Source organism: Morchella sextelata, assembly GCF_020137385.1.
Source record: "Morchella sextelata strain SCLS chromosome Unknown scls_1, whole genome shotgun sequence".
In the NCBI taxonomy this organism is placed as follows: domain Eukaryota; kingdom Fungi; phylum Ascomycota; class Pezizomycetes; order Pezizales; family Morchellaceae; genus Morchella; species Morchella sextelata.
Genome location: NW_025408616.1, coordinates 3624380 through 3651291, shown reverse-complemented (window position 1 = coordinate 3651291; position 26912 = coordinate 3624380). Strand labels below are relative to the sequence as shown.

The window sequence follows — 26912 nt, the reverse complement described above, 5'->3', positions numbered from 1 at the left end:
ACATTTGGGTTTGGGTTTTTGGTTTCCTGTGGGCTTTTTTTCTCTTCGCTCTCTGGCTGTATGCGAGGGTGTGATGTGAAGTGCTTGTGGGGAAATAATTAGTTGCGGTGGTAGTGGTAGGGGAGTAACGGATTAGTAGCTCTGGCTGCTGCTGGGAAACGGCGCTAAGATAGTGGCATGCGAGTGATAAATTATGACCAATTAGCTCCTTCATGTTCTATTATTAGCGCACCCGCGCGGGGGGGGAGGGGGGTCAGTGATTGATAACAATGAGATTGCCACAACGCAATTTATAAACTTTGTAAAGCGTTATGGATTGTGATGTGAGATTGTGCTTAGTTTCATATTCGAGTGATTGTCTGTGAAGACATTGATTGTTCGTAAATACATCAATTGTTCGTGAGTGCATGAATTGCTCGTGAGGAAAATGCCGATTAACATAAATATAGGAAAGAACCTGTATGGTATATCTATTGGACAAATAAAAATGGGGAAAGTGGCAATGTTTCCCAGATAGCCTACTCAAATAAATAACACAAGCAGCCCAGCCGCAAGCCTCAGAGATAATCAAACCCTTTTGTGCTCCTAAATCTCCAGAATAAACAAAAAAAAAATTCCCACCCCTTGATTTTCACAAGCTCCTCTCCCAGTCCATGTCATTTTGTTGTCCTAGCCAACCTGGAACATTATTGATTCCGATATCCCAGTCCCAATCCTTCACACTGTAATCGTCCTCCTCCAACACTATATCCACAGTCTGCTCTCTCATTTCCTCCGGCAGCTGGTGTTCCAGCGCCGGCCAAACACACTTCCATACACCGCTTTTCTGCCCATCATCTATCACGCGGCCCATCGCCCATTCGTACCTACCGGGAAGTGCCATAGCAGACATTCCGACGATCAACCCCCTTATGTCGTCATTACCGATGATAGGATTTTCGATTGATCGCCGCGCAGTAATGAATTTGATCGTCCTCTCTTTCAGATCGACAATGTGAATAACGTCGAGGCCTCGAGTCTGCGCGATTGTTGCATGGAGGATGTTCGAGCTTCCGGCGGAGCTGACCTCAAAGTCGACCTTTATCGTATTATATAACGAGACAAAGCCTTCATCATCCCCTGAAGATTCGTCTTCTGAGTCGGAGTAGTGTGTATCGAAGTTCGTCTCATCATCGCGAGCGTATTCGATGCCGAAATTAGGCAATGGGTCTAGAGTTTTGTCATTTTCGCCGGTTATAACTTCAGTCGTGATAGAGCTCTGAAGCTTCGCCTTATCGTACAGACGTTGATCATCGGGGTCCACAAGCTCTGGGATCTGCTCCCCCGTTTGTTTTCTGAACTTGTCAAGCCCCGCCTCGAGTGATTGTTCGTTGCGCTCGATAAGCCCAAGATCTATCCCTATACTTGCACTATGATTCCTGATGTTCGTAGCCAGTCGCTTCAACGCACGATCGACGGCGGCTTGTTCATCGTAGAGCTCCGGGTCCGGAAAGGCTTCCATCCCTTCTCCGTTTCGTTGTGGTTCAGCTTTAAACTCCGAGGCGAGCTCTGCGAGCGGATCTAGATTTTTGGTTGCCATGGTCGAAGCCTTGTGGTAGAGGTGGTGTTGGCGAGGGGAAACATGTTGCTTTATGTGCTTTTCGATCCTGAGGATGATTCAGTTATTACATAGTATGTGCGTTGCCTCATTCGCACGTTCTCGTTTCCATTCTTCCATTCGCAGCTCTTTGTAGTATGTTATGACAGCCTTGCATCTAAAAATGGACCGCGCTGCGCCGTGGTGGCTTATATAATGAGGGCCGGAAGCTCCTCGTACTTTGAGGCATGCAGATAAGCCGCATTGAGTTAACAACCAGTGTGAAATTCTTCAGAACTCTCGACAACTTTTTCTCTCCAGAAGATGGTATCTTATTCATCAAAATGGCATTTCGAGGCTCTTCTGGTTGGTTGGAACTGATGTAACTGCAGCTAGGGATCCTCGTCGAAAAGAGCATGGCTGGTAATATCTACCAGATGCTTGATACCGATTTCGAAGTATCGATCCTATAAATTGTTAACCTTCATGCACTAGCTACCGGAAACCCTCACCTATTATGTGACTTACCCAATTCAAGCTATTGCCTTAAACAGCAGATCTTGAATGAATAACTTGTTGCCAGTAGCTATAGGCTGGCTGGGCCCCGAATGTTTCTGCTCTTCCTTGATCATGAAGTCTACCATGCGACTACTTGGATTATAATTATGGATTATAGATATATTCAATACTCATGGGGTACTCGATATTGGGGTGCCTTCGGCACCCCCTTCTCCTCTCCAATGACATCCGGGATCCCCTCTCTAAGTTGACCTATAAAAGGGATTGACTTCGAGATTTATATGTGCCAAGGAATGACCGCTAGAGACTACGCCGGAAAATGCTCCCAGGCTGTGATGGATTTGGCCGAATAATCTTTGATTTCATTGCGAACTAAACTCAGATAGGCAACTTTGTATCATTCTACCCGCGGTCTCCTCTGTCTCCGACATTCAGGGCACTATTAGAATGTGATAGTGACGAATGTGCCACATGTATCTATGAGAATCAGAATCTAGTTGATTTCTTTGTTATCAGTCAGTCAGGTGCGGCCCTCTTATTCGTTGTCGGAGACTTACTCGCCTCCATTACTGTCGCTTCTCACTCTTAATTCCAGTGGTTAATTCGAGTAGGATAGTATATATGGATAAACCGATAGATGGAGCGATACGGAGCTGATATAAATCTAGCATGGGGAGGAGAGGGAGTGAGAGCTTTAAACAACACATGTAGCTCCCTCCCACATTTTCATGACAAGGTGACATACACTAAGCTCCTGAAACGCTGTCCCTTTAAATTTAAACCTTTCCTTTCATGCCGAGAGTTTAACCTATGCAACGCCGCCTATATGTATGCGTACTGTTTGCGTTCACAGCATCTCACTCGTTATCATTTGCGTCGTACATTACAGATACTACATGTAAATATATGCTCCCTAATGGCCAAGGGCAAGTGGACACTGCATACTATTCAGAACCGCCTACATAATTGCAGAGATCACTACTCAGTTGCCATTGCAAGCGAGTGTTGCTATCTACTACCATGCCACCCAGCACACAGCCTTCACTTCCTCTCGCATACCATCTTCCCATCCACCCAAACCCCCACAATATTCCTTCCCACACGCCGCGGTCAGCACCCCATCCGGCATATCCCCCAAACGGTGATCACGGGGGGAACTTACCTATCATCACCACAGTTTACGAATCTCTCAAACCCATCTCTCACATCTACCACGCTCACCCCATCATCACCCAGGTTCTCAAATGCCATATCCTCCAACCCGTAGTCAACCAGCAGCGCATCCCACCTCATCCCCACCTCAAACAATCCCACCTCCTTCCCAATGCCCAGCGCCTCCGCGCCACCAACGGTCGCAACGTGGAAAGCATATTTATAGTCCACGACCCAGTTCTCCTTCCCCGCGGGCTTATCACCACCGCGCGGAGAAAAAGAGTCGATCCGGTCTTGAAGCGTGGCAAGACGCATATTGGTCCACAGGGAAGAAGACATGCCTATTCTCCCCCCACTCATATCAGTAGGTCAATCAGGAGGTCAATCAACAGAAAAACTAGCTGCAAACTCACCACCCGCAATGTCAGAGCCCATCCCGATCTTTAGACCCAGCGACTTAAAGTGCGGTATCGGCACCGTGGCACGTGCAAAGAGGATGTTTGAGTAGCTGCGCTATCTTTTAGCTAACAATCTACAGACTACCGCGGGGCCCTAGATTACATACGGGCAACTGGTAATAGCTGCACCCGCCCTTACAACCTCCCCCACCTCCTCGTCGTAAAGATGGCAGCAATGGGCAAGGACGGTCTTATCTGTTAGTAGGCCGAATCTTTGTAGGATCTTAATATCGCGCTTTTCGCTCGGATACAGCTCCGCCACTAGATAGTACGCTAGGATTAGCCACGGCTTCTTTTTGGCCGGGGGGGAACGAAGGAAGAGATATCCCACCCCACGCGACCTCATCAACTGATTCCGAAGCATGGGTCTGCACATGACAATTATACTTTGCTGCTAGCCTACCCAGCCCGTCTAAGAGCTCGGCAGAGCAAGTCGGGACCTTTCCACCGGGTCAGCGTCACAGTCTCCTCGATCATTGACCCTACATACAAAGCGCGGCGTAACAACTGGCTTCACCAATCCAGCCTCTGATGGCCACTTTTCTCTGCAGTAAGTTATAAAACTCTCCGTATCTTTCAACGAGGAATCCGCTGTCTCTACGTAGTACTCTGGTAGGAACTGGTCAGAACACGTTTTACCCACAAAAGCACGCTGTCCGGATCCAGCACAGGTATCAGCAAGGACCTGGGTTGCAGGGAGGTGGTTAGAGCCAAAATAGAGAGCTGTAGTTGTGCCGTTCCGTAGAAGGCGGCGTACAAGAGCTGTGTAGATTCGCTCGGCATGGGTAATGGATGTGAAGGTGGCTTCTTCGGGGAAGGTGTATCTGATTGACTAGTTTTTAGGGAATCGCTCATTCAAATCGGGGGCAGTAGGCAGGGAGGTACAAACTTATCAAGCCATTCGACCAGCGGGACATCGGTCTTAGTGCCTAGCTGACGAAACTGGGGTGCACTTTGAGGGAAAGGTAAGCATATATAGACCAATGATTGATATCATGCAGGAAATGATCATTTTGCCGGTAAATATCCTGAACGCCACCGGCCGTCTTCAAAACACCGCCGGATCAAAGCAATAGCAGCGGTAATATGTCTTCACGCTTGCAAACAGCCCTGCGAGCTTTGCTTATTCCATTTTGCAGCTGGCAAAATCCGGCGGCACTCTGGAACTCCTCCCTGCTACGCGACGAAACAAAGAAGAAGAAGAAAACGTGAAACAAAACTCACTGCACATGCTTCAACCACGATCTCCCACGCCTCGTAAGTCTCATCACATAACCGCTATTCTAGAATCCAAGGATACATAACATACACAATCGATTAATCCCGGACACACTACCTGTGTCGCTCCCATATCCACCCTCACGATATTTTCGGCCCCCGCTTTCTCCTTTTCGTCACTCTTTCTATTTCCTACCACCCCTACTACATCACTGATAGCCTCAATCCTCCCGCTCCTCGCGTCCACAACAATTTCACAGTTCTCCCTGACCCTCAGCGCCTTAGGCGTAGGCGCGTCTATGAACGTGCCGGTGATTACGCATTTCTCCACTGTCGAGGGGATGTCGGCTGGGGTTGTGAAGCGTGCCATTGTTGTTTGTTCGCCAACGCGGTTAGTTACTGTGAGAACTCGCGGGGGGTTAGTGGGCCCCACCCAGGTAGTAGTACCAGGGTCGAGTTAAGCTTTCGGAGCCGCTGCTATTGTCTTGGCATAATTTCACTACTATCACTAGCACCGGGGATCAAGCGCAGCGTAGTGGCCGAATACTTCTACATACATGTACTTACATTCTCGTCACGAAGCTTTCCCGCGCGGCTCGATGGCCTTTTTACTCTGTGCCGTAAGATGGGGATGGGACGCGGGAATTAATTACTTCATGCACTCACTGTCCGCACAGAAAAGGAAAGACTCGAACCACTACTTGAAGACCAGAATATGTAACTACACACATGCATATACAAGTACCTAGAGTAGAGTAGAGGACAGTGGTTGGAGCGCGCGCCCCGACCTATCTAGCTACATGTAGATACCCAAAAAAGCTCCACCCGCACTGCCGGCGCCGGACCGAAATTGCTTATTGAGCCTGACTTTAGTTATTCCACTCCGACTGGTAGAGGTCGGATCAGAATATCACGAAAAGGCCCGGGTCGATTTAAGACCCCCTAGCCATATGATCGGAGTAATTGTTATTTGAGTTTCTCAGACCCTTTAGCAAACGGCACTATGATATGTTCCTGATATATAATCTTCCTCTCCAGGAAAAAGAGCCACAAGATGCAGGTCTCGGCGCACAGTTGGAAATTCAGAATGTCATTTTTGGCAGGTGGTCTAGGCACTGTTGGACGCCAAGAATAACTATATCTACAGTCAACCCCTCCGACATTCGAGGCATGTAGATTGGTGTGCACCAAGACCTGCATTCCTGGTGTAGCGATCTAGAACGTCGAGTTTGGAAACAAGACAATATGTCCTGTTTATCGACTCAGACCGGAGCCCGATGCTCCTTTCTACCTCGCCGTACAATATTTTACGATTTGACCGACAGGCCTATCCGCCTGACATTCCAAAATTCAGGACCTCGGTATATACAATAGATGATTATGCGTTTCTTTTAGGCATTGATAGAATATTTTGGCTAGAAAAGGTCTCAATCAATACGTAGTGAGTTTATCTCCCACATCCAAACTATGCCCTCCGTTTGTTTTGCTTCGACCATGTTGGGTTGGATTGGATTGGATTGGATTATCGGCGTGGTCACGATTCACGAATCCTCCCCTTCCCCCTCCCCCAGGCCCCTTCGATCCCTTTCACATGTATGAACGTTTAGGCACGAGAGGGATACTCTAGACGTGTACGCTCATGAGTATCTCAAACTATATTTCAATAGCTGATATCCGGCCTAGCAATAGCCACTAAATCCGTAATGGTTTTTATGCAGTTTTTGTGTCGCCTTACTACATGCTGTGTTACTATCACAGGTAGGTAATAATGTGATGAACATTACAACCGTCGATACGACATTTGATCACAGATCTTGATGTTGGCTAGATCAGATCAGATTAAACGAACTTTAAAAGCAATAAATATGGCTAGTGTACTCCTTGTAATAATATACCTTACATCAACTACGGCCCATGACTGATATACATACTTGGGCAGTTACGTGTACTTCGTTAGCTATGAGACCGGGCAATTGGTATCTCCTCTCATCGTAACCTCCCCGCCCCCCGAGACCACAGCCCCTTGGCTCCGGGTATTGAGACGCGTCCTTGAGCTTCCGGTCCAGATTGCATGACCCAAAATACTAGCGCGCGTGCCTCCTCAGGTCCCAATGTCCCAATATCCGAAAGAAAAAGGTGGGGGCCGCCAAAGAATTCTAGACTTTCTTCGGCACGGGCCCGAAGCAAAACACAGTCCCAAATTCCCTAATACGTATCAACGGCGTGCATAGTCCGACATTGCGCCATTAGATAGCAGATATATCCTCAGGTCATTCGGTACGTCCGGGAGACGCGCCACAGCAAACTAGGCCTCGGACAGACTCTACCGCGGAGGTTGGACTTTCTTGAGATACCTTTGTGCATTCTCGGCTGTGACTGACTGCATACTTCCCCGTTGTAAGAAAAAAGAAAGAAAAAAAAGGATATTGCGGCGAGACCACGCCCCTCCCCTCCGTCCCGGCTTCCATTCCAGTAAACGTGGAAGAGCGAGAGATGTAGGAGAGAATTACACCACTGTAGATTTGTGTTTTCTTTTTTTTTTTTTGTTTCTGGAATAAACCTGATGATGCAGGATCGAGTTGGTGTTTTTGTGAATGACCGCCGACTTCGAGTGAGAACGAGTGATCCGAAATACAAAAGCCTACATATGCAACTGTTCACCAAATCAGAACCGCTACATGATCCTAGAACGATAAGATGGACATTACAGACTGACTAAGAAGTAGAATGTCCATCTTGCAATGATGTCGATCATCGTAGGTTTACTTTCATGCATTGCCAGCTCGTATGGCCATCACACATCGGATTTAAGGCATGAGAATCGGCTGAAGACTTACTAGATTTGTGGAGTTTTCAATATTTACAATGCTCTCAACTACCGGTTTGTTACCGCCTTTGCCTTGGCGATATATAGAGTTGCAAGTTCTAGTCGTTTTTGAGTAAGGGGGGGGGGGGGGGGGTTAATTAACTGTACCATATTAGCATAGTGTTTTATCAACGTGCACATGTGTACATACATAAGGTATGCTGAGCCCACCATCATGACCCTGCAGTTGAGGCACCTGGCAAAGTAAGTGTAATTTTTTCCCCCTCTATATTTTTATGATCTCAACGGCAATGAGATCACAGCAGACCAATCAACCATTTCGTACGCACAGGTTTTATTTTATTTTTTCGGATATCTTCCTCAAAACAAGCCAGGCCGGAAGGACTACATATATCTAAGTGAAATTTTCCGGCAACAGCGGTTGAAAAAATGAAGGGAAGGGAAGGGAAGGGCAGTAGAAAGGCCTCTTTGTTGTCAATAGTTCAATTGCTTGCAAGTACAGCTGCCTGTTTAACTGAATCAGATCGACATGTGAACTATTGGAAAGATGGAAGACCTAGGCACTTACTGATCATGATGATGTCTCAAGTCAATCGTGCAGAATCTAATATGTACACACCAATTAAATACTGAATTATCAGATCTTGGAAATCCGGGCCTCATGTAGCCAATCAGACGGGATGTACCTTCCGGTACCAGTGTTGGTGTTTATCGGGTGAGACAAACCGACAATCAATAAACTAGCTCCGAGCTTTTCCTTTTTTCATCAAAGGACAAAGAAAGAGATTGGTGTTTTATGGTTTGAATCCTGGAGGAAAAGCCTTGATGGATGTAGGTATGTACCCAGCCTATAGAGCAAACCTTAGGTGTCCTCTATATTACTTGACCAATAGGTCCCTGTCCGTAATAAACGAACGGCAACGGGGAAAAGACCTTTATTATGACGACGTCTCAAAATCTTGCTTGCTGAAGTCTGTTTCCTACTAGATGTATGTGTAACAATGCTCCCTCAGAGTACCTGAATTTTTGGGCCGCTACGCGCGTCATTTTAGAAATTTCGCGTTACGATAAAAACGGCATCTCCCGGATAGGATCACATATAGGTATGCGATTTAAACTCAGAGGCTCGTCCTCGAAAAAGCTCGTGATTCCCGTAAGATGCGCGCAATCCATCCAGCAACGGAGGAAGCCGAAAAAGACATTTCCACACCTGCCGCCGATGCATACAAGCACCATCTCTGTTAATCTCAGGGAACGAATAACAACTAGAGTATTAGTGGTAATATCATTATTATTATTATATGTGAGAGACATCCTGGCCACTGCATTGCAGCAATATTGGTAGGTAGAGTAGGTCCATGCTGGTCACCGTCCTGCAGGTCCAGTGGCCTGGGGTCACACTCGGAGATTTTCCCCCATCTCATTACTCCCTTCACCCCCTGTCTGTCTCTCCTTCCCACGATCAACCCTGCCGACGATCCTTTAAACGGAGGGGGGGGGGGGGTGGCCCTAGCTGTCGTCGATCATGGTGCACTGGGTCTCGGAAATTTATTTTACTGATCCATCCAACGCCCAATGGTGAAACTGGGAGAAAAGAATAGAGGGATGTTATGTTTCGCTGTTGTGGTTGTTGACTTGCGCCTACCCCCCGAAGATGATCATCAGGTGATGAACGATATCCTTAAACTTGTCTGTTTCATTCCCATGTTTTTTCTTTTGCCTACAAGGAAGGTCATGTAGATAATCGATTAGATCAAAACTTGTTTTGATCAATCACCCCCACGGTTCGTCCGATACCGCACCCCTATATCACGAACTGAATCGAAGTGAAGGGTACAAACGGCTTAAAGTCTCCAGATTAACTAATCTAGATAGAAAAATAAACAAACAGAAACACAGGATGCTGCTGGCCGTGTTCACTTCGAGAGTCGCAGTTTTTTTTTTTTTTTTTTTTGCGATGAGATTGAAGGAAGGTCGATAAGTCGCACTTCGGACCTCTTGGCGTGTTTCTGACACGATGTCACTTGTTCTTTCTCCCGTGTAGCTTCGAGGCAACGTAGCGTTGCGTACATGATATGTATTTGACTAAGTAGCTAGATATGCCGAGCGCGAACGAAGGTACACGTATTTAGATAATAGTGGATAAACAAAGGAAAGACCCAGATCCTGGGAAAGCAGTGGGGGGTAAGGGAAAAAAAAACAATAAACTTGATCCCTTTCATGGCTATGCCATATATTAGTATAGAACAAAAGAAAGAACTCCATGTCCCATGTCCCATGTGCTTAACAGTTGTAGTAATAATCCTCTGTCTTAAAATAAATAAACAAGGAAGGGTTTAATGATCACGATTATAATGACCGACAAAGGATGAAGTGAAAAGAAAAATTAACAAAATAACACTAATAATAGGATAATAGGACAAGATGGGACCAATAGGATGCACCTCATTAGTACTGAATAAGACATTCGATATTCTAACGCCGTTGCGCATTTCACACATTCTCGCCCGATTCCAGTAGCAAAATCAAAACCCAAAAGTCCATACCTAAAGAAAGTGCTAACCCAAAAGAAAGGTGAATTATATAATAGCCAACTTTAACACCCTAGCAAGTCAACCTGTGCGAGGGCCGATGCATCTCCGCCAGCAGCCACCACCGCTGCAGCGGCAGCTTCAGATAATTTTCTCCTTTTCTCTTGAGCCTCCCTTTCCCTTCTTGCTTTGGTCTTTGACGACCCGCTTGGAGCCACACCGCTAAGAATCCTCGTGGCATCATTGGGCGTATAGTTTACGAATGATCTAATCCCATCGTTCGATTGTGAAGAGTGCGATGTTCCAGATGACTTTGCCTGAGAGCGTATTGAACCACTACTGGCCTTCCTACGGGAGGAACCGGGCCTTGATATTGATTTCGAAATTGTTTTTGATGTTTTCGACGAAGCGGCGATCGCTGCCGCTGCAGCAGAGGTAGCGAATGTATGCGATGAAGGCGGAGATGGCGTTTGATGGAGCGATGGCCGACGAGCGGTCGGATCTATTGACGATGAGCTTGGGAGATAATTCCCGCCAAAACCGCTCTGGTTAAGTGATGGCGTTAAGGAGTATCCAATTTCTGGAGTAGGTAGCTGTGATGGATAATACAACTCTGATTCAGGTGGAGATGGTATCGAGGAGCATGATGAAGCTGGCCGCTTAATACTGTGCGCAAATATGCCACCCTCCTCTTCATCAAACGATGGCGACGGGGGCTGGCGGTATAGCATTGGACTGTACGTAGGTCTATGAGAATTCCCATTCGTGTGGTGGCGAATCGTACCATTTGATAGATCACTGAAATGTTCTGACGTGACTCCACTTAGATGTGAGTTTGGCCAGCTTTCCTCTAATATATTGACCTTGTCCTCTCCCCACCAGCCCTGCGGAGTGTCGCTTTCAATAATGGGCGATTCAGTGGACATTCTCAAACCAATGGACGGGTCAAGCGGCTGCGGATCCATGCTGTTTTCTACCATATTATACTGATCATCTATGGTATACTGGCGAGGCTGTGGGGTATATAATCCCTCGTAAATTTCCAGGGAAGAAGAAGAAGGATTACTAGCTCGGCGAAAGGCAAGTTGCACGGCGGAAGCTTCTGAACAAAATGGACCGGTTTGTAAAGATGACATGCTGTGGGGGCGAGCAAGTGTCACTTGTTCATACTGTGGTGTGTGGAGATTTTCAGCTGATAGACTGAAGGAAGCCCGTGAGTATTCGGGTCGAGAGCTAGATACTCTAGATGAGGAGTGTGAGGGGGTGTATCGGGGGATATCCGAAGTCATTTGCCCTAAAGACTGTAATGAGTTCTGTGTCGGTAAATATTGAATCATTTCGTCAAATGTTGGGTTATTTGAGGGAATGCTATTTTGCTGCACGTTGTTCATTTTGATGAGTTCGGTGAATTGAGCTCGCCGTGCAGAGTGGAGATCGCGGTGACTTTTACGGTGGCGAAGCGTTCTGGTGTTTGTTTTTGGTCCCTCCGGAAGGATTGTATTCTCAACAGAGGTGGTTGGGATGGCAGAGAAGTTTGCGGGGGGGAAAGAGGAAGAGGGGGAGGAGGAAGAGGAAGGAAAGCAGGAGCTCAGCAATGTTGTTGAGGCACGTCGATTACAACTAGCTGGAATTCTCACGAGCGGGTCAAGTAGGTCAGCATCAATGCCCGACAAACCAGCCAGGCCCTGGCCCTTGCCCTTATAGCGGGCAGGAATGCGCATGTGCATCGTTTTCGTAGGTGCAACGCCAACTCCCCAAACGGGAACAGCTTGTGGGGCAAGCAGTGACGCTGAAGGTGGAGATGGTGGATGCGCTACAACTGGTAGCACTGGAGGCCAAGATTCTTTTCTCCTTGCATGTTGATCGTCGGGACCTGCAGACGACCCGCAGCTGTTGGCGCACTGGTTGGCGCTATCGAGTCCAGCCGGGGGGGAGCGAAGCATTGTTGTCTTTGAAAAGGGCGTTCCGTATCAGTAACGAAGAAGGCAAAAAATGGTGGGGACAGGTGGGGACAGTGGATAGTGGGACCATGCCCCCCCCTCCTCAAACAGCCTCATTCATCTCACTCACCTTAAGCTCATCGAACTCTCCAAAATCTGCATTTTTCTGGTCCCCTCTATCATTGCGAGCATTCGTGTCGTCAACCAGGTCGAGAAACTCATTGTACTGGATGTCTGAACAGAGACCCAAAGCATCGAAAGCGTGGTTCTCACCGCTTTCGGAATGATGCATAATATCCGGCATCCACATCGATTCTGTTTATTATTATTTCCGTGTTTAATTCCAACGCAACCTTGCCTTGGCTCCCTTAGGGATCGAGATTGCGAAAGTATGTATGCAAGTAGAATCAACCCGATGTAGGTGGCGTATGTAGCGTATCGTTGTTAACACAGAGAGGAGGAGGTGTGATGATAGTGGGTGTCTGTAATTGATGTTTGAGTTTGAGGATCTACGCTTTCAAGATGTTCTAAACCCGAATATTGGTGTAGGAAGAGGTAAAGAATTAAAGTCAAGGGAGAAGATAAAAAAATCTAAAACAATTGAAACGAGAGGATGTGAGTAAACAAAGCTCCGGTGGATACTTGATGATGCCCTACCACAAGTGCGAAGACAGATCGTACAGATGTAAGACAAACGGAAGAAACGTCTTTCTGAGTACTGGGAAACCAGGTAGCGCAGCACCGGTATATGTGGTGAAGATGCACGAATAGTCGATAGCCAGGAAAAACGCTTGAAAATAACCAGGTACTTATTCAAGTTCCCGTTCTTCGTCCGCAGCTCGCAGAAGCTTGCATTAGACCAACCAGCCCCTTAAGTTCCTCACCACCATAGAATTGAACTTAAATTGCCGAATATTGCGGAGGCTGCTGAAATTTTCAAGTGCCCCAGCCTTGCAACAACCTATCAAATACCTGGGTAGCAAAAGTCGGTCAAACATCAGTGAGGCGTCAAGCCTAACACGGTCGGAACGGTTGACCTGAGTACTGGGGCAGAGGTGGCTGAACAGAAATGTGACATTCCTATGGCTGCGTACCAGGAGGAGTGGCTAGAATTCCGTAACCACATCTATACTCCATTCTTGACACATAAGCGAAATCTTGATCACACTCAATTTCTGTCAACAATGCTTAGAAGATCGATAGGTTCGGGGTAGCAAGATTGCAAACACCCTCACAATAAAATTGGATGTTGGCAACATGGCGAATTTCTGAGCTTGAGTATCAGTCGAGGGATTTGTTTGTATTGACAACTAGATCGGGCTTGAGGTATGATAGACTAAGCCTCCCAATACGATAATTTCTTATGCGTTTGCGCATGTATCTGTCTCTGCTATGACAAGTTCACCGCCTCCATTAGATTCTAAAAGCTAAATAGGACTTCCACCCAGAACAGTACACCATGGCCGAGAAAATAGTAGAAACACCGAGATCCCCACCGGAGTAACAGACCACAAAGGGAACAATGTCCACAATGTGCAATTAAGCTTTGCTAGAATTTTGAAGCAATGCCTATGAGAACAGCCACTAATGGGCACGGTATGAATGTAGTTACTTTGGCCGAGAAGTAGAAGAGCAACTGTGCCATTCGTTTCTTTGCCGATACCTGTCCTATTTCTCGCCCGTTAGAATATGAGAACTAGCGTCATTCGTATAGGGCTTCTTCGGTGGCCCCAGAACGGACCGAGGTTTAAGCGGCCACATTTTCAGACATATATATCGCTGCTACTGGCAATATAGAATCTCCAAGCTTTTCCGGAATGACAACCACTTGCATTTTTTCCCTCCCAAGAACGTACCTAGATTGTGCTGTTCTATAATTATAACACCAAACAAAGCTGCTGTAATTAAATTAATCGAATGAAACCGATAACCCCCGGCCTTGTCTGTTAGTATTTATTTCCAGGAATCTAGGTAACAGAAGCGGACGACTGGATTATATGGCGGACCACATTCGTTCGGGAGACTTTCCAACCTCTCATTAAAAGCTTCCCGAGACCCTTTTTGTGTTTGCCAGAGGACTTTACTTCCGTTCATGGACATTTTACCAACTTCTCCATCTATTTTGGAATAATTATGTTATGTATTAGGTTCGTGTTGCAATCTTCCCGACAGTGGAACAAATAGACTCTCAATAGCGGAGCTGGGGTGAATAGAGGCCAGCATTTCAGCCATCATCAGACGAACCATAGGACAACGGATCAGTCGGCAAACCTTGGATCTGGAAACTAGATATGATTTTAGTCCTTCAACTCCTGACGTCATCGCTAAGAACAAGGATGTCCCCTACGTACATCCAAATAAACAGTGATCTAACGGTTAATGAGTATCGAGTAGAGCATGCCTATCTAGGTTAGCATGAGTGATAAATATTATTTCTGGAACAATACCATACAGATAAACACTGTTATTGATGATGGAAATTTAGTATACTAATGGTAAATACACAAACCGCCAACAAGATAGTAAGAGATGCCTGTGGTTCTGTTTCTCGTATAAGGGTGACACAACTTCCATCAATGGAATGAAGCTTCATCAACAAGATAGAATAAATTCTCTAATCTTATTAACTGACTGTTGATATTGCTATAAAAGCCTGATATCGGGGTAGTGGGTGGTAGGTGGTAGGTGGTTCAAGTGTTAAATATTGATGAGGTCCATACATATATAGTTGGTTTGTGCTATTCGTATGACAGTATGCAATGTCTAATGCCGTTGCCAGTTACTCTCCAAATCTGCAAAGCTACGCCGGATAGCATATCAGTATTTCCTTTGTAACTATAGTATAGGCCTCATTCATGAGTGAGAGCCCGAAGAAGATCGGTTAGCTCAAGGAACCAGACAGAATGACTGGTAAAAAGGATTCGAGAAAAGCTTTCTAAATACAGTCAGAGAGAGAAGAGTATAAGTCAAGGGATGGAAGTAAAGATTTTTAATGGCGTGTTCTGGTCACTCAAGCCCATTACACCACAACAACGGCCAATATTTCTCCAAACCCTCCCTTATTTGCCTTTTTGCCAGCTGTCAATAACACGATGTATAAATTACTAAGTCAATGTTGATGCGCAAGAATTTGTGCGTAAAATCACAAGAATTCTAATCAAGGAAGAGCAGCCATTTTACCAATCTTAGGTACTTCAGGTATCGACAAAGATAAGTATTTTCAAACGGAAATTTGTCCCTGATTGAAAAGATCAGTCTCAATTACCAAAGAGGTAGTAGATAGTAAAATAAAGAAATTTTTATAGGATTAAATAAATAAATCATCCTAAAACAAAACTATTCGGGCCAAATGGCTCATTAAGCACGGAGTGTCCGGCCAGTTCAACTAAATTTGAGTAAAATTGTTTGCCAAGGAGGATCAGCGAAAGATGAAAATACTCATTGTTTTGAGATAATATTTCTTGACTACCAAAAGGGTAAAATATTGACGACTTATGAGAGTGAGCTGGGTAATAAGCGGTGTGTTATCATAACTTTGACTGAAAGAGAGGAGTCATCGGAAAAGAGGGCTGGATATATTACCGTCAATCTAGATCCACTGCGCTCTCGATAATCCCGCCGCCTAGACATCGTTCGCCGAACCACAATGCTGCACTTTGACCAGGTGTTACTGATCGCTCCGGGCTTTCGAAGAGAATTTTCAACCTGTTTGCCCCACCCGTAGTTGATTTAGGAAGTGACAAACTTTCGATTATCTCCACCTTTATGACCTTTACAGGCTTTTGCCGATGTCTGAACTGGGTAACCAGGCCACTTTCCCAGATTAAATTATCCTTAGCGTTACAGATATTGGTGAATATCTGAAGGGCTACTCTTTGGGCGTCTTCTCCTAGCCATCTCCAATCCTCCATAATCATTCCCTTCCCGAAAAGCCTGGCATTGTCGAGGCCCTTTACCACTTCAAGAGTATTGCTTTCTTTATATTTCCTAGAAACATACCATTTCCCAACAAATCTTGGATCCCCTTGCGGAAATTCGTAGTGACTCCTTTCACCAATAGTAGCATGCCAAAGACCTTTATGTTTCCCAATCACCATTCCTTCGGGAGCCGCATGGGGTTGGATATTACTTCCTTGATTTGGAGGGAAGATTTGGGATGGCCCAACAACAATGTTTCCAGGCTCGGGCTCCAAGTATTCTTGTAGCCACCGACGGAATCCGCTCTTACCCCTTCCGCCCCCGGGCTCGACGAAGCAGAGACCCATGCTTTCGGGACGTTCGGGTTCCCCTGAACGCCAACCTGGAAGAGAAAGTTCGCGTGCCAAAGCTTTCACGGCAGGCTTTGAGAGGGTATGAGAACCAAGCGGAAAGATGAGACGGGGGAGTGCAGAAGGGGGGATCATGGAAAGATAAAACGTTTGGTCTTTGTTTGGATCACAAGAGCGTAGAAGGTGAGCGCTGTTTGTGGGGATGTGATTTAAAACATGAGCATAGTGACCTGTGAATGTTAGACAAATTTGGAGAAAGAAGGAATTGAGGGAAAATTTGGTTCAAAAATGGTAGGAAAATCCCCAGCCAATAATTCCTTACCAGTAGCCATCCACCATTTTCTACCCCCTCCATTGATTGTCACATCTCTTTCAAACTCATTTTCCAGTCTTTTAATAACAGTGCCAAATTTGATCTGCCGATTACACTCAACATCGGGGTTCGGCGTCTTTCCTTGTTGATACATTTCGATCATTGGCATAAACACCTCGTTCCAATACTCCTTCTCAAAACTCATGTATAGTGGCTCTTTTAGCCCCATAGCATAGCACACGGCTTTGACGTCGTTGAATTCTTTCTCTGTGCACTTCTCAGATTGGCTGACATATTGTACTTGTTTATCGTAACTCTCTTGACGGGGTTTGTTGTAAGGTAATCGAGCTGGCGCTATCGAAACCGGATTAGCAGCCGGTGACCAATTTGCCATGTAAAACGGCTGAAGATTCTCTCGGGGATGGCCAGAACGGAGGAGTAGGGCAGCTGCAACAGAAGAGTCTACGCCTGAGGACATTGCAATATAAACTGAATCGGTAAATGTTAACGTCGTAGATTTATAGAGCAGTTAGGGTCGATTTTAACAGACTTTTATCGCAAGCAGAAATTTTGGGTTCATCATATTCAGTTTGGGAGATGTTTCTTTTAAAACAATTGGTCCTTCGAAAGGCTGTTAAGAAGGCAGCAGCCCGGGTTCCAGGGTTACAAATCGATAGACGGTGTAGAATCATGGAGTTGGTGTTTATGCTCTGCGGAGGTCCAAAACGGGCGATTTTATCAGGAACCAGGTTTCTCGAACGTTGCAAGACCCCTTGGCAGTGGCTGGAATAGATTCGCGATCCGATGAGCCACGCTTCAAATTCGACCAACGTGTCAGATCGTCATGCATGACCCCGCGGCGTCTGCTGAGTAATCCTTGTGGCGTAATATCGCGCTCCATGCCAAGGAACAATTCTCCCCTCTTGGTTGTTCTCTCTCCTCCCTCTCGTGTCATGTCCGCCTCCTTTCCCCATCATCCATCATCGTGAAGCTTTGATCATCAACTCATAGAAGGAAACTCCGACTAACCACCGCTGAAAGAGCAGCGGAAGAAGAAGGAAAGAGCGGGATATTCGCAAGATTATCCGTTTCGTGACTCTCTCCACTTTGTCGGTTAAGTTTTTTTTTTTTTTTTTTTCGTGTGTTTGCGTGTAAGAAGCATCGAAGCTCGTCAAAGGCTACACTCAGGAGAGAAAAGGAGAAGCAGAAAACGGAAAAGAGAAAGAGAGAGCCAAATCACTGCCACGGGTTGAACAGGAGTAAGGAAAACACGTCCGGCTCCACGTTTTATTTTTCTATCATATCCTCTCTACCCTAATACTCTTTTTCTTCTTGTGAGGATATCTTTTACCACGCGAGCATTTTCGCCATTACTCGCTCATCCTCGGTCGCGAAATTCCTTTTTTATCCACATCACTCAGCACCAAAATTGACCCGAAAGGTAGCATCGCTACGGTTGCTGCATCGGGTGATTTTTTTGCGTTGATATTCTACATATCCGGCAGGTGCGCTTTCCCGTTTAGGATTAGCGCATTTTTGAGGTCGGGACGACATAAGAATTTACCCCCAAAGTGTCGAGGCTGAAAATCGAACCAAAGCAGCAGGCTACTTAAACCAACGCCATATAGCAAAGTAGAAAGGGTATATATCAGGAGAGGGATATGGATACTACAGAAATGAGCGAGCCTACCGGAATGGTTGGCTCGGCGAATGGCTCGCGTATTGCACAGAAACACCAGGTCCCATCGTCCCAGCCAGACTTCGCGTCATCTCTCGCATATCACAGTCCCCACCACCAGTATCTATATACGCCCGGCCATGCGAGCGATTTCACGCTTCCACAGCAATTCGCACAGGACTTTTCCGCTTCACCTTCATATCCTGCCTGGGATATATCATCTGCCCAGCATCTCCACGGGCAAAGTTTTGTTCCACAAAATGGGCTGCAACAGTTTACCTCTCAATATCCTACACAAGTGCAAATTTCGCAACAGCACCAGCAGCAACAACAGCAGCAACAACAACAACAACAGCAACAACAACAACAACAACAGCAACAGCAGCAGCAGCAGCAACAGTTTGCTAGTGCTTATAGCCCATCATCCCAGCAAACCATTGCTCCATCTCAGCTCGGCGCAAATTCATTCCCCACTCAAAATACAGCATCTCCGTCTGAATTATGGTCGGAGTTTGGAGCCACACCTTCGCAAACTAAACAATCTCAACCCGCCAAAAAGACCCGCCAAAAAACGGAAACTCCAAGTGTACAATCAGCAAACACCAATGTTGTTGTAACGCCATCTCCAAGTTTCAAAAGACCAAAGGATTGTCCATGGATAACAATCGTAGAAAATGTGGACCCGCTTCTTCTCCGTACGTAATTTCCCTTGATTCCTCATACATGTCACCATCTAATACATCAACAGAAGCACTGTCACAGGTTAACTTGATCAATGAACCTTTACCTGCTGGACCAGCTCCTAAAAAATCTAAGCTTAATACTACCACCAGTCGAACTCAATCACTTGAAAAACGTCCCCCAAAGGCTGCCCCTAAGTCAAAAATTCCCGATGATCCTATTGAGAAAATCAAATATCTGGTTTCCGAGGCCCTTTCATGCGATGACGATATTGAAGATATTCGGGAAGCATCAAAGAAACTGTGGGATATCATGTTGGATGTATCGCATCAGGACCCAAAACAAATTGAAGCTGTTGTTTGGGCCATTCTAAAATCTGGTGATGATTCAATATTACAACACCTCGGTAGCTCAATTCTTTTCACAGTTCGATTGAGATATTGGATGACAGCAGAGTGGAATAGAGACCGGAACGCATCAACCGTACTAAATTTGCTCAGGGTATGATATAAGTTGTGATAAACTCTAATTACAAAAGATCTTTCTGACGACTTTATAGTTATTGCGAAAATTTCGAGTTACTGAGGAGCAGCTTGAGGAAGCAAAATGGACCAGGGCACTGACAAGTATCGGAAGTAAGACGAAGGATCAGAGGGTATCCGAATTATGTGCTGTGATAAGCAAAGCTGCAAGAGAAAAATCTGCAGCTCTTGCAAGAAAGGACAGAGAGGAGCGGATTAAAGACAAGAGTGAGAAGCAGAAAAGTGCTCCACTGACAGCGTCTGCGCCTGCGCGTACTAATGGCGATAGAGAAAAGGTTGCTGGAAATGGGATAGCAATCAAAAGTGAGGGCAGTAGAGGTCTTAATGTTGGCATCAAACGCAAGGGCGATGACGACTCCAAAGCGTCTGTTGGACCCAACGCAACGAAAAAAGTTGCGGTTGGTGAGGGAAAAAACTCTGTTGCCTCAAATTCTAATAATACAACTGCTGGGGTATCTACCATGCCTTCTAAAAACGGGCCAACAATGGAGAAGAAATTGACTACAAGTGCTGGAACGTCTACGGCGGCTCCTGTTGCCAAACCGAAAACTACCACTTCCGGGTTTTTCAAGTCGTTGCAGAGCATGCGCCCAGTTTCTGCCAAAGTGCCCCAAAAGTGCGTTGCTTTCCCTTTTCCCATACTTCCCATGAAAATCATCCATTCCGGGAATAAGATCGTCAGTTTCTAATGTGTCACGTGACCTGGATTTAGAGCCCCCGAGACCAAACCACAACCCAACACTACAGAGCCACCTCAGCCCACTACATTCACCAGCATCTTTGATCAACTCAAGTTACAGCAACAAGGTAAAACATTAGGAGTCAAGTCTGACGCCGATGGTAAAAAACGTGAAGCAGATGATGACTTATCGGGCCCTAATAAGAAATCAAAGAAGAAAAAGACCGTAAGATGGAAAACAGGAGATGACCTTGCAAAGGTTAAGCTTATTGAATGGATGGAACCTGAGGGAGAGTACTATGGTGGAGGAAGTGGGCATGAAAACCATGAATGGGGCAATGCTAGGAACTTCGATGTTGAGGAGGGCAGAGAGGCGCTGGCAGCTCTTAAGAACAGAAACCTTATCGAAGATGAAGAGGACCTGTTGGATTGGTATCAACCTATAGGTATAATTTCACTTCTTTCAAATCAGCCTCAGAACTCTCACATGCTAATAATTTCTTAGAAATTGATTTTGGAAAGTTCCACGATCTATTCAAAGCTGCTCCTACTGATCATGCCATCAAACGTGGAGGGAATAAGAAGCCTGTTAGCGAAGAGGCCAAAATCCAATCCCAGAGAGAACTTGTTACTTTATCTGCGCTTTATACGTCATCGCAGAGCATCCCAGTTTCCCCTCAGGAACCGGATTCAAACAATGATGGTTCTCAAGTGTCTGACAAGCAACCAGTTATAATCCCGTTGCCCGATAATATCAAAGTAAGACCCTGTCGTCTAAGAGTTGCAGTGATTTTCTAACCTTAATTAGCCCCCCGCTAGTATCTTTCAAGCACCAGCCTCCCAACCACAACAATCACAGCCACAACCACAACCACAACCAGTAGTAACCCCAGACTTATCTGCCATTCTTCAGTCATTTCAACCACAACTTCAGCAATCACAACAGCAGCAACAGCAACAACAACAGGCTCAACAGGTCCCAGCTCAGGCTGTTACTAACGATTTCTTGGCTCAGATCCAGGCAATTACTAGGGCTCAGCAGGCTCCTCAGCAGGCTCCTCAGCAGCAACAAACAGTACAGCCAAGCACGCCCGATATTGGCTCAATTCTTGCGGCTCTAGGTGGGGCTACTACAGGACAGCAACAAGCTCAACAGGCCAACAACAACTTTCTACAGAACTTGATCCAGCAAAATCCGACTACTCAAGCACAGAATGCTGCCCTGGGGAATGCTTTAGCTTCATTTGGACTTCCATTATTCCAACCACTTGCGTCTTTTGGCCAGGCTCAACCCCCTCCAGCCTCCACTGGATATGAAGCGCCTGTTGCCCCTAAAGCATGGTCGACTTATGATTCTCAACCTCAGCAGGCTTACGGAAGCGACAGCAACAATGGTAACAATGCTAACCAATCTGCATGGACTGGAAGTGGGGGAACCGATGAGTTTGGTCGCGCGTTGCGTGATGGCGAGAAAGAAAAGGAGGGCAGAAGTGGCAGAGATATTCGTAGAGATTTAAGAAAAGCTACAGGATGGGATGAAAGGAAAGTTGAAGCGGAGCAGCCCCTTAGCGGGGGCAGTAACGGAGGTAGCGGGAGCGGTCGTGGTGGAGGTTGGGGTGGAAAACACAAAAAGGTAAATTATTAACCCCATCTGTGCATGTCTACTTACTTTCTTGTTACCAAAAATTCACCCCTTCTATGGCACATTGCATTTCTCTTTATACAAATACCCTTTTCATCTGCCCGAGGTTCTCCAATGGACTATTTCAATCGCCATGTGATTGTAAACACCATTTTCGACCACATCTCGGGCAATCTTTTTTTGTAAATTAATGTGCTATGCTAGCCGTTATACCTGTTTGTGTTGAGTTACTCGTGTGGCGATAACACACGGTGGCTATTTCTTCTGATCGGGGGGCATTGAAGATAAAGAGAAGGCAACGCCTGGAGATTTTCTCAATGTCGGGATATCGCTCAATAGTGAATTCCGCCTCTTATCTTGAGATTTCTATTCCCGGGCGAAGGCGCGAGAAATACCAACCAAACTCGATATTCCATTAGCATCTTTTTTCCCATCTTTCTTTCTTTATATGGCCTTATCTTTATGCCACCCATACTGCACTCAATCCCAAACAAGCCATTATAAATCAAGGAGAAGCTTGTGGAGGCTTCTCGGGAGTGCTTCTTATTTTGAACTTTTTCTGATCAAAGTTTGCCGAATATAGGATAAAAAGGCTGCCAAACAAGGCAACGTTCCATGCATTTTCTACCAGAAAGGCAATTGCAAGAACGGCGACAACTGTCGATTTGTACATGAGAAGTCTTCTGGGGGAGGAAGAAGACGGGGTGGTGGCGGTGGCGGTGGTGGAAGAGAGTCGGGAGGCCCAGGTGCAGGAACACCTGGGTGGCCGACGAGTGGGGAAATGGAATATTGATGAGAGATCATCAATAATATCCAATAATGGCCCTTAACCAGACTTTTTTTGAGAAAATCAGCGCTAGGATATGAAAAACGATCACGAAGCCAGCACCCAGCCTTCAGGACAACCTGTAAATTCATTATCATTACGAAGTAAGGTCCTCGTATATGGCTATTAAATGATTGCACGACCACTACAACAACTTGGGCTTTGACCAGCCACACTACGCCACCAAGCGAATATCGTATTGAAGACCACTTAAGGTCCCACGAGATAATTCTCATCACTATTCTATTTTTGACCCAGGATTCGAGGGGGTTCACACAATCAACTCCTTCGTTTATTTATTAGTTGTATATTTTCGATTATCATATTTTGGGAAGGAGGCTTTTCAATTTCTCAAAATTGGTTTTACTCAATGTACCTTTCGCCTCTGCATAGCATCATGATAACACTACTTTCATTAGTGTAATTCCTCTTCCTTCTCCTCCTACCCCTTTCCCTCTCGGTTCTCTTTTTACCTCTTGTCCTTATATTCCCTTTCGTTTATGGTGGTTTGGGTTCTTTTTATTGCTTTCCTTCTTGTATAGTGGGGTTTTGTATGTATAGTGGGCCGGGGCTTGCTTGTATTATTGATATTAGACGGTACAGGAAAATGTTTTTTTGTGTGTTTTTTTGTTGTCCGGGGGGCAAATGATGCAAGGGTTACGCTAAATAGAGCTTGTCTTCCTAGTATGTAGTAATTCAATGAAGCCCAAGCTAGGCTTTTTATACCAATTTCTCGCTCTCGCGTTTGTGGTGCTACTACCAAGTCCCCTCGCTGGCTTAACCTTCGTTCCTTACATTAGATTTTGCCAAGTGACCGCATGGGACACAGTATTTAAATCCTAGTGGCATGGGTCCTGACGGGAATGCCCCTGCTTGGCTAAAATTATTTGAGCGAGTGGAAATGACCAATACAACATGTTTTTACTCATAGGTTTAAAAAAAAAAACAGGTGAACTACCCTCCTTAAAGGTTCAAGTGATTTTACTTTGAGCAAAGGTTTAGAACAATACTCCCTTGTTGGCATGATGTGGTTTACGCAACTACAGTAAGGCCTTTTTTTTACCCTGTACTCTATCTATATCTTTATATTGGCGCTAAAGAATATAATCATAGAGCAGCGGGAGAAAGAACGTTTAATTACATGTATTTATTTCTCATCTAAAAAGTAAAATTCCCCAAACCTAACTCGTTTTAGCTACGGGTCCGTAACTGGTATGTCTTTTGCTTGATACTATTAGGGCAGCGGATCTAGTACAGGCTAGAAATCCTCTACAATCAACCACATGGCATTCCGGTACATTAGTGCACCACTTTGGGCGGTTATTCTACGTACACCTATGCTCTTTGATTAGTACTCAAGGCTGTTCTTTCAACCACTCCGTGCCGCTAACCATGACAAGTGGGACAAAATATTATATCGGGTCAAGTAAGGATTTTGCAAAAGTATTCTGTATTTACTACATTCTCCAACTCTATGTACCCGGCACTTATAAACAATCACATATTCCCCACATCCCACTCAAGACCTACTCCTCCAAAATCCGGCAAACCCTCGCTGTCCCCCCTGCTCTCTCCGCGCCGCCCTATCTAGCAAAACCTCCTCTCCCGATGTCTTTCTTCCATCGACGTATTTCACCAAAAAACCCATAATTATTGCAGACAAAATACTGATACACAGGATCCCGATCATCACCAAGTTCGACTTCCTGAATTGTTTAGGCCCCACAACGTTATCAGAAGCCCAACCTGTGTAAAGTGCATATGTCTATAGAACAAGCGGGCATTAGATTTACTTAAACTCCACAGAAGTATAGCTGCTCACTTACAGTAGTAACTGAGCCCAAATTCCCAAGACCTGAGACAAGGGCTGATGCCGCAGCAACACCGACTTCACCATGGCGAGGCTGGAATATTTCGCTTTCTACATGTCAGTTCAAGTTGCCACCGCCATGTACAGGATCACTCACTTCGTCCAGGTCATGCAAATTGGCACTGTGGGCCCTAGCCCAAATCCAATCATGAGTAGCCCAAAATACCTTCCCCATGGATTAGTAGCATAAGTTGTGACTAACAAGCCCGATATCTGCACGCACACTGGCACTGTGAAGAAGAGTGCACGGTGTCGATTGAACCGATCACTGAACGGCGTAACTAGTAAAATGGCAATCAAATCGCAAACCCAAATCGGCGAAAAAAGCAGTGAAAGCTCGATACTAGTCAACTGTGGGTTGATGGCCCTTATAATAAGGGTTCCGAAATTCTGAACCCCAATACCGACCCCAACGACGCCAAAGTACATTATAGTCAATGGCCATAAGCGCCAGTCCACCAAAACTCCCATAAGGTCTTTAATTGTCCATGGTGGGACGTTATAGACTCTCGTCAGCTCCTCATAATGAATGACTGCGTCCTCGCCCACTAGTGCCGGCTTTGGAGCCGGCAAGTATTTCTGAAAATCAGATGGCTTGACCGTTGCTCCTGGAGCCACAGGGCGACCTGGGAGCCAATATAAGATGAATATGCCGCAAAGAACGGCCGAGAGACCATATAAAAGGAACATCCACTCATAACCAGTCAGCCCTCCCATTCCATTCATCTTCTGAAATCCAGCGCTGACAAGGCCAACTACGGCTGCGGAAACTTGGGCGGCGGTGAAATATTGGCCGATACGCTTTCCAGTGCGGGACGGTGGGTAGAACAGTGTAAGATAGTAGGCCATACCAGGCCACATACCGGCGATTACAATCCCGAGCAGGAGGCGAAGCAGACTACATGCAGAAATCAGGTTAAACCAGTTATAAGCTAGTAGTAAGAGAATTCAAATAGGATATATACTAGAAATTCCACACAGCATTCAAGGCTGCATGACAGCATCCAACAACACCAACTCCGATAACAATTCTAGACATCCAGACGTGTGGACTCAATCTTGTCATAATGAGGTTCGCCGGCACATCAAATAGAACATAGCACACATAGAACAATGCAAGCCCCGTACTGATCTGATGAGGAGTAAGTTGAAGGCGTTGTGATAATGCATCACCAGTAGAGGAGTTCATAGTGAGTGAGAGGCCGACATTGGAACGAATGGCGGCGCAGAGGAAATATAAGATCCAAAAGGCTGTTTTTTTTATAGTTAATAGTAATCCTTAGTTAGGTTTTAAGAAATCGTCGTACCGGGTACTATTCGGCGATCAAGTTTTCTAAAAATTGTCAGATAGATGTATTTGCATTTGAAGTTTCATGCTAAAGTCAATTCTTACTTATAGACCTTCTCGACCTTTGCATCTGCCACGGCATCTCCTCCTACTTCTCTATCCTCGGTAGAATCGCACTCATTGATTGCTGTTGCTGGGATATCCTGTATAGTAGTCCCCTTGAGAGTGTCGGCCATCCTTCGAGTTTCTGAAGCTTGAGTCACTGCAGAGTTGGGAAAAAAGTGCGAGGAAACTCCCCAGGATTTGACTGTAGCAACCGAGCGAGTAGAGCCCCACCTTGCCTCGCCCTGAGACCTTAAGCGGGGGTTTGCGCATATCGGCTAACCAGTTAAAGGGGTCATGGGTAAATTTTTGACAAACGTGGTATCGCTTCCAAACAAAAACGTTGGGCTGTTTGATGACACCAGCACACTAAAACTTCAAAAAGCTGCAGATTTCTTATCTCAAAGCAGGCAGATTAGCTATAGCAGAGATCTTCCCCCCATCACCTTTATAATTGTAAATATGAATTTTCAAATATCAAATGGAGAGAGATCACGAGTGATTTCGTTTGTGAATGAGAGTGTAATTGATTTATATAATCCTACTCTCCCAAACTAGATATCATAATAAACGAAACTAAGCCACATAATAAATACTCCAAGATAATCTCGCATCAAAGACACCATGGTATAGTGAATGGCGAACAGATATCCTAACACCGTTACATGAACAGTATAAAGGGAAGGGGAAGATTTAGAGTTACATGTAGTTATTCTATCCAATGGACTATCATTTAGTCGGGGAGAGACAAAAACTGGTGGACGTTGAATCGTTGGGATTACATATATCTTGGCATCAAATA

The 26912-nt window shown here is 45.6% G+C and overlaps 8 protein-coding genes across 8 annotated transcripts; 1 reads left to right on the top strand and 7 right to left on the bottom strand.

Moving 5' to 3' along the window:
* Positions 1 to 631: 631 nt before the first annotated feature.
* Positions 632 to 1579, bottom strand: H6S33_000954 (uncharacterized protein; the record flags this gene model as incomplete). Its single annotated transcript, XM_044832388.1, has 1 exon — positions 632 to 1579. The coding sequence occupies one exon, from the start codon at positions 1577 to 1579 to the stop codon at positions 632 to 634; it is 948 nt and encodes a 315-aa protein (XP_044700513.1).
* A 1557-nt stretch (positions 1580 to 3136) lies between these two features.
* H6S33_000953 (uncharacterized protein) lies at positions 3137 to 5293 on the bottom strand (the record flags this gene model as incomplete). Its single annotated transcript, XM_044832387.1, has 7 exons — positions 3137 to 3188; positions 3258 to 3588; positions 3661 to 3755; positions 3813 to 3966; positions 4037 to 4145; positions 4196 to 4537; positions 5042 to 5293. 7 exons carry the CDS (start codon positions 5291 to 5293, stop codon positions 3137 to 3139), a joined length of 1335 nt encoding a protein of 444 aa, XP_044700512.1.
* Positions 5294 to 10346: 5053 nt separating this feature from the next.
* H6S33_000952 (uncharacterized protein) lies at positions 10347 to 12513 on the bottom strand (the record flags this gene model as incomplete). Its single annotated transcript, XM_044832386.1, has 2 exons — positions 10347 to 12230; positions 12352 to 12513. 2 exons carry the CDS (start codon positions 12511 to 12513, stop codon positions 10347 to 10349), a joined length of 2046 nt encoding a protein of 681 aa, XP_044700511.1.
* A 1257-nt stretch (positions 12514 to 13770) lies between these two features.
* H6S33_000951 (uncharacterized protein) lies at positions 13771 to 14814 on the bottom strand (the record flags this gene model as incomplete). Its single annotated transcript, XM_044832385.1, has 9 exons — positions 13771 to 13889; positions 14078 to 14159; positions 14228 to 14244; positions 14306 to 14338; positions 14392 to 14421; positions 14493 to 14506; positions 14573 to 14622; positions 14674 to 14682; positions 14731 to 14814. The coding sequence occupies 9 exons, from the start codon at positions 14812 to 14814 to the stop codon at positions 13771 to 13773; spliced, it is 438 nt and encodes a 145-aa protein (XP_044700510.1).
* Positions 14815 to 15805: 991 nt separating this feature from the next.
* H6S33_000950 (uncharacterized protein) lies at positions 15806 to 17280 on the bottom strand (the record flags this gene model as incomplete). The annotated part of the gene is made up of 4 exons (XM_044832384.1): positions 15806 to 15905; positions 15967 to 16034; positions 16094 to 16719; positions 16812 to 17280. The coding sequence occupies 4 exons, from the start codon at positions 17278 to 17280 to the stop codon at positions 15806 to 15808; spliced, it is 1263 nt and encodes a 420-aa protein (XP_044700509.1).
* Positions 17281 to 18463: 1183 nt separating this feature from the next.
* H6S33_000949 (uncharacterized protein) lies at positions 18464 to 22854 on the top strand (the record flags this gene model as incomplete). The annotated part of the gene is made up of 7 exons (XM_044832382.1): positions 18464 to 19175; positions 19229 to 19662; positions 19721 to 20319; positions 20416 to 20828; positions 20888 to 21141; positions 21191 to 22015; positions 22594 to 22854. The coding sequence occupies 7 exons, from the start codon at positions 18464 to 18466 to the stop codon at positions 22852 to 22854; spliced, it is 3498 nt and encodes a 1165-aa protein (XP_044700508.1).
* A 1515-nt stretch (positions 22855 to 24369) lies between these two features.
* H6S33_000948 (uncharacterized protein) lies at positions 24370 to 25569 on the bottom strand (the record flags this gene model as incomplete). Its single annotated transcript, XM_044832381.1, has 4 exons — positions 24370 to 24615; positions 24677 to 24767; positions 24818 to 24886; positions 24944 to 25569. 4 exons carry the CDS (start codon positions 25567 to 25569, stop codon positions 24370 to 24372), a joined length of 1032 nt encoding a protein of 343 aa, XP_044700507.1.
* A 441-nt stretch (positions 25570 to 26010) lies between these two features.
* H6S33_000947 (uncharacterized protein) lies at positions 26011 to 26244 on the bottom strand (the record flags this gene model as incomplete). Its single annotated transcript, XM_044832380.1, has 2 exons — positions 26011 to 26053; positions 26114 to 26244. 2 exons carry the CDS (start codon positions 26242 to 26244, stop codon positions 26011 to 26013), a joined length of 174 nt encoding a protein of 57 aa, XP_044700506.1.
* Positions 26245 to 26912: the final 668 nt, after the last annotated feature.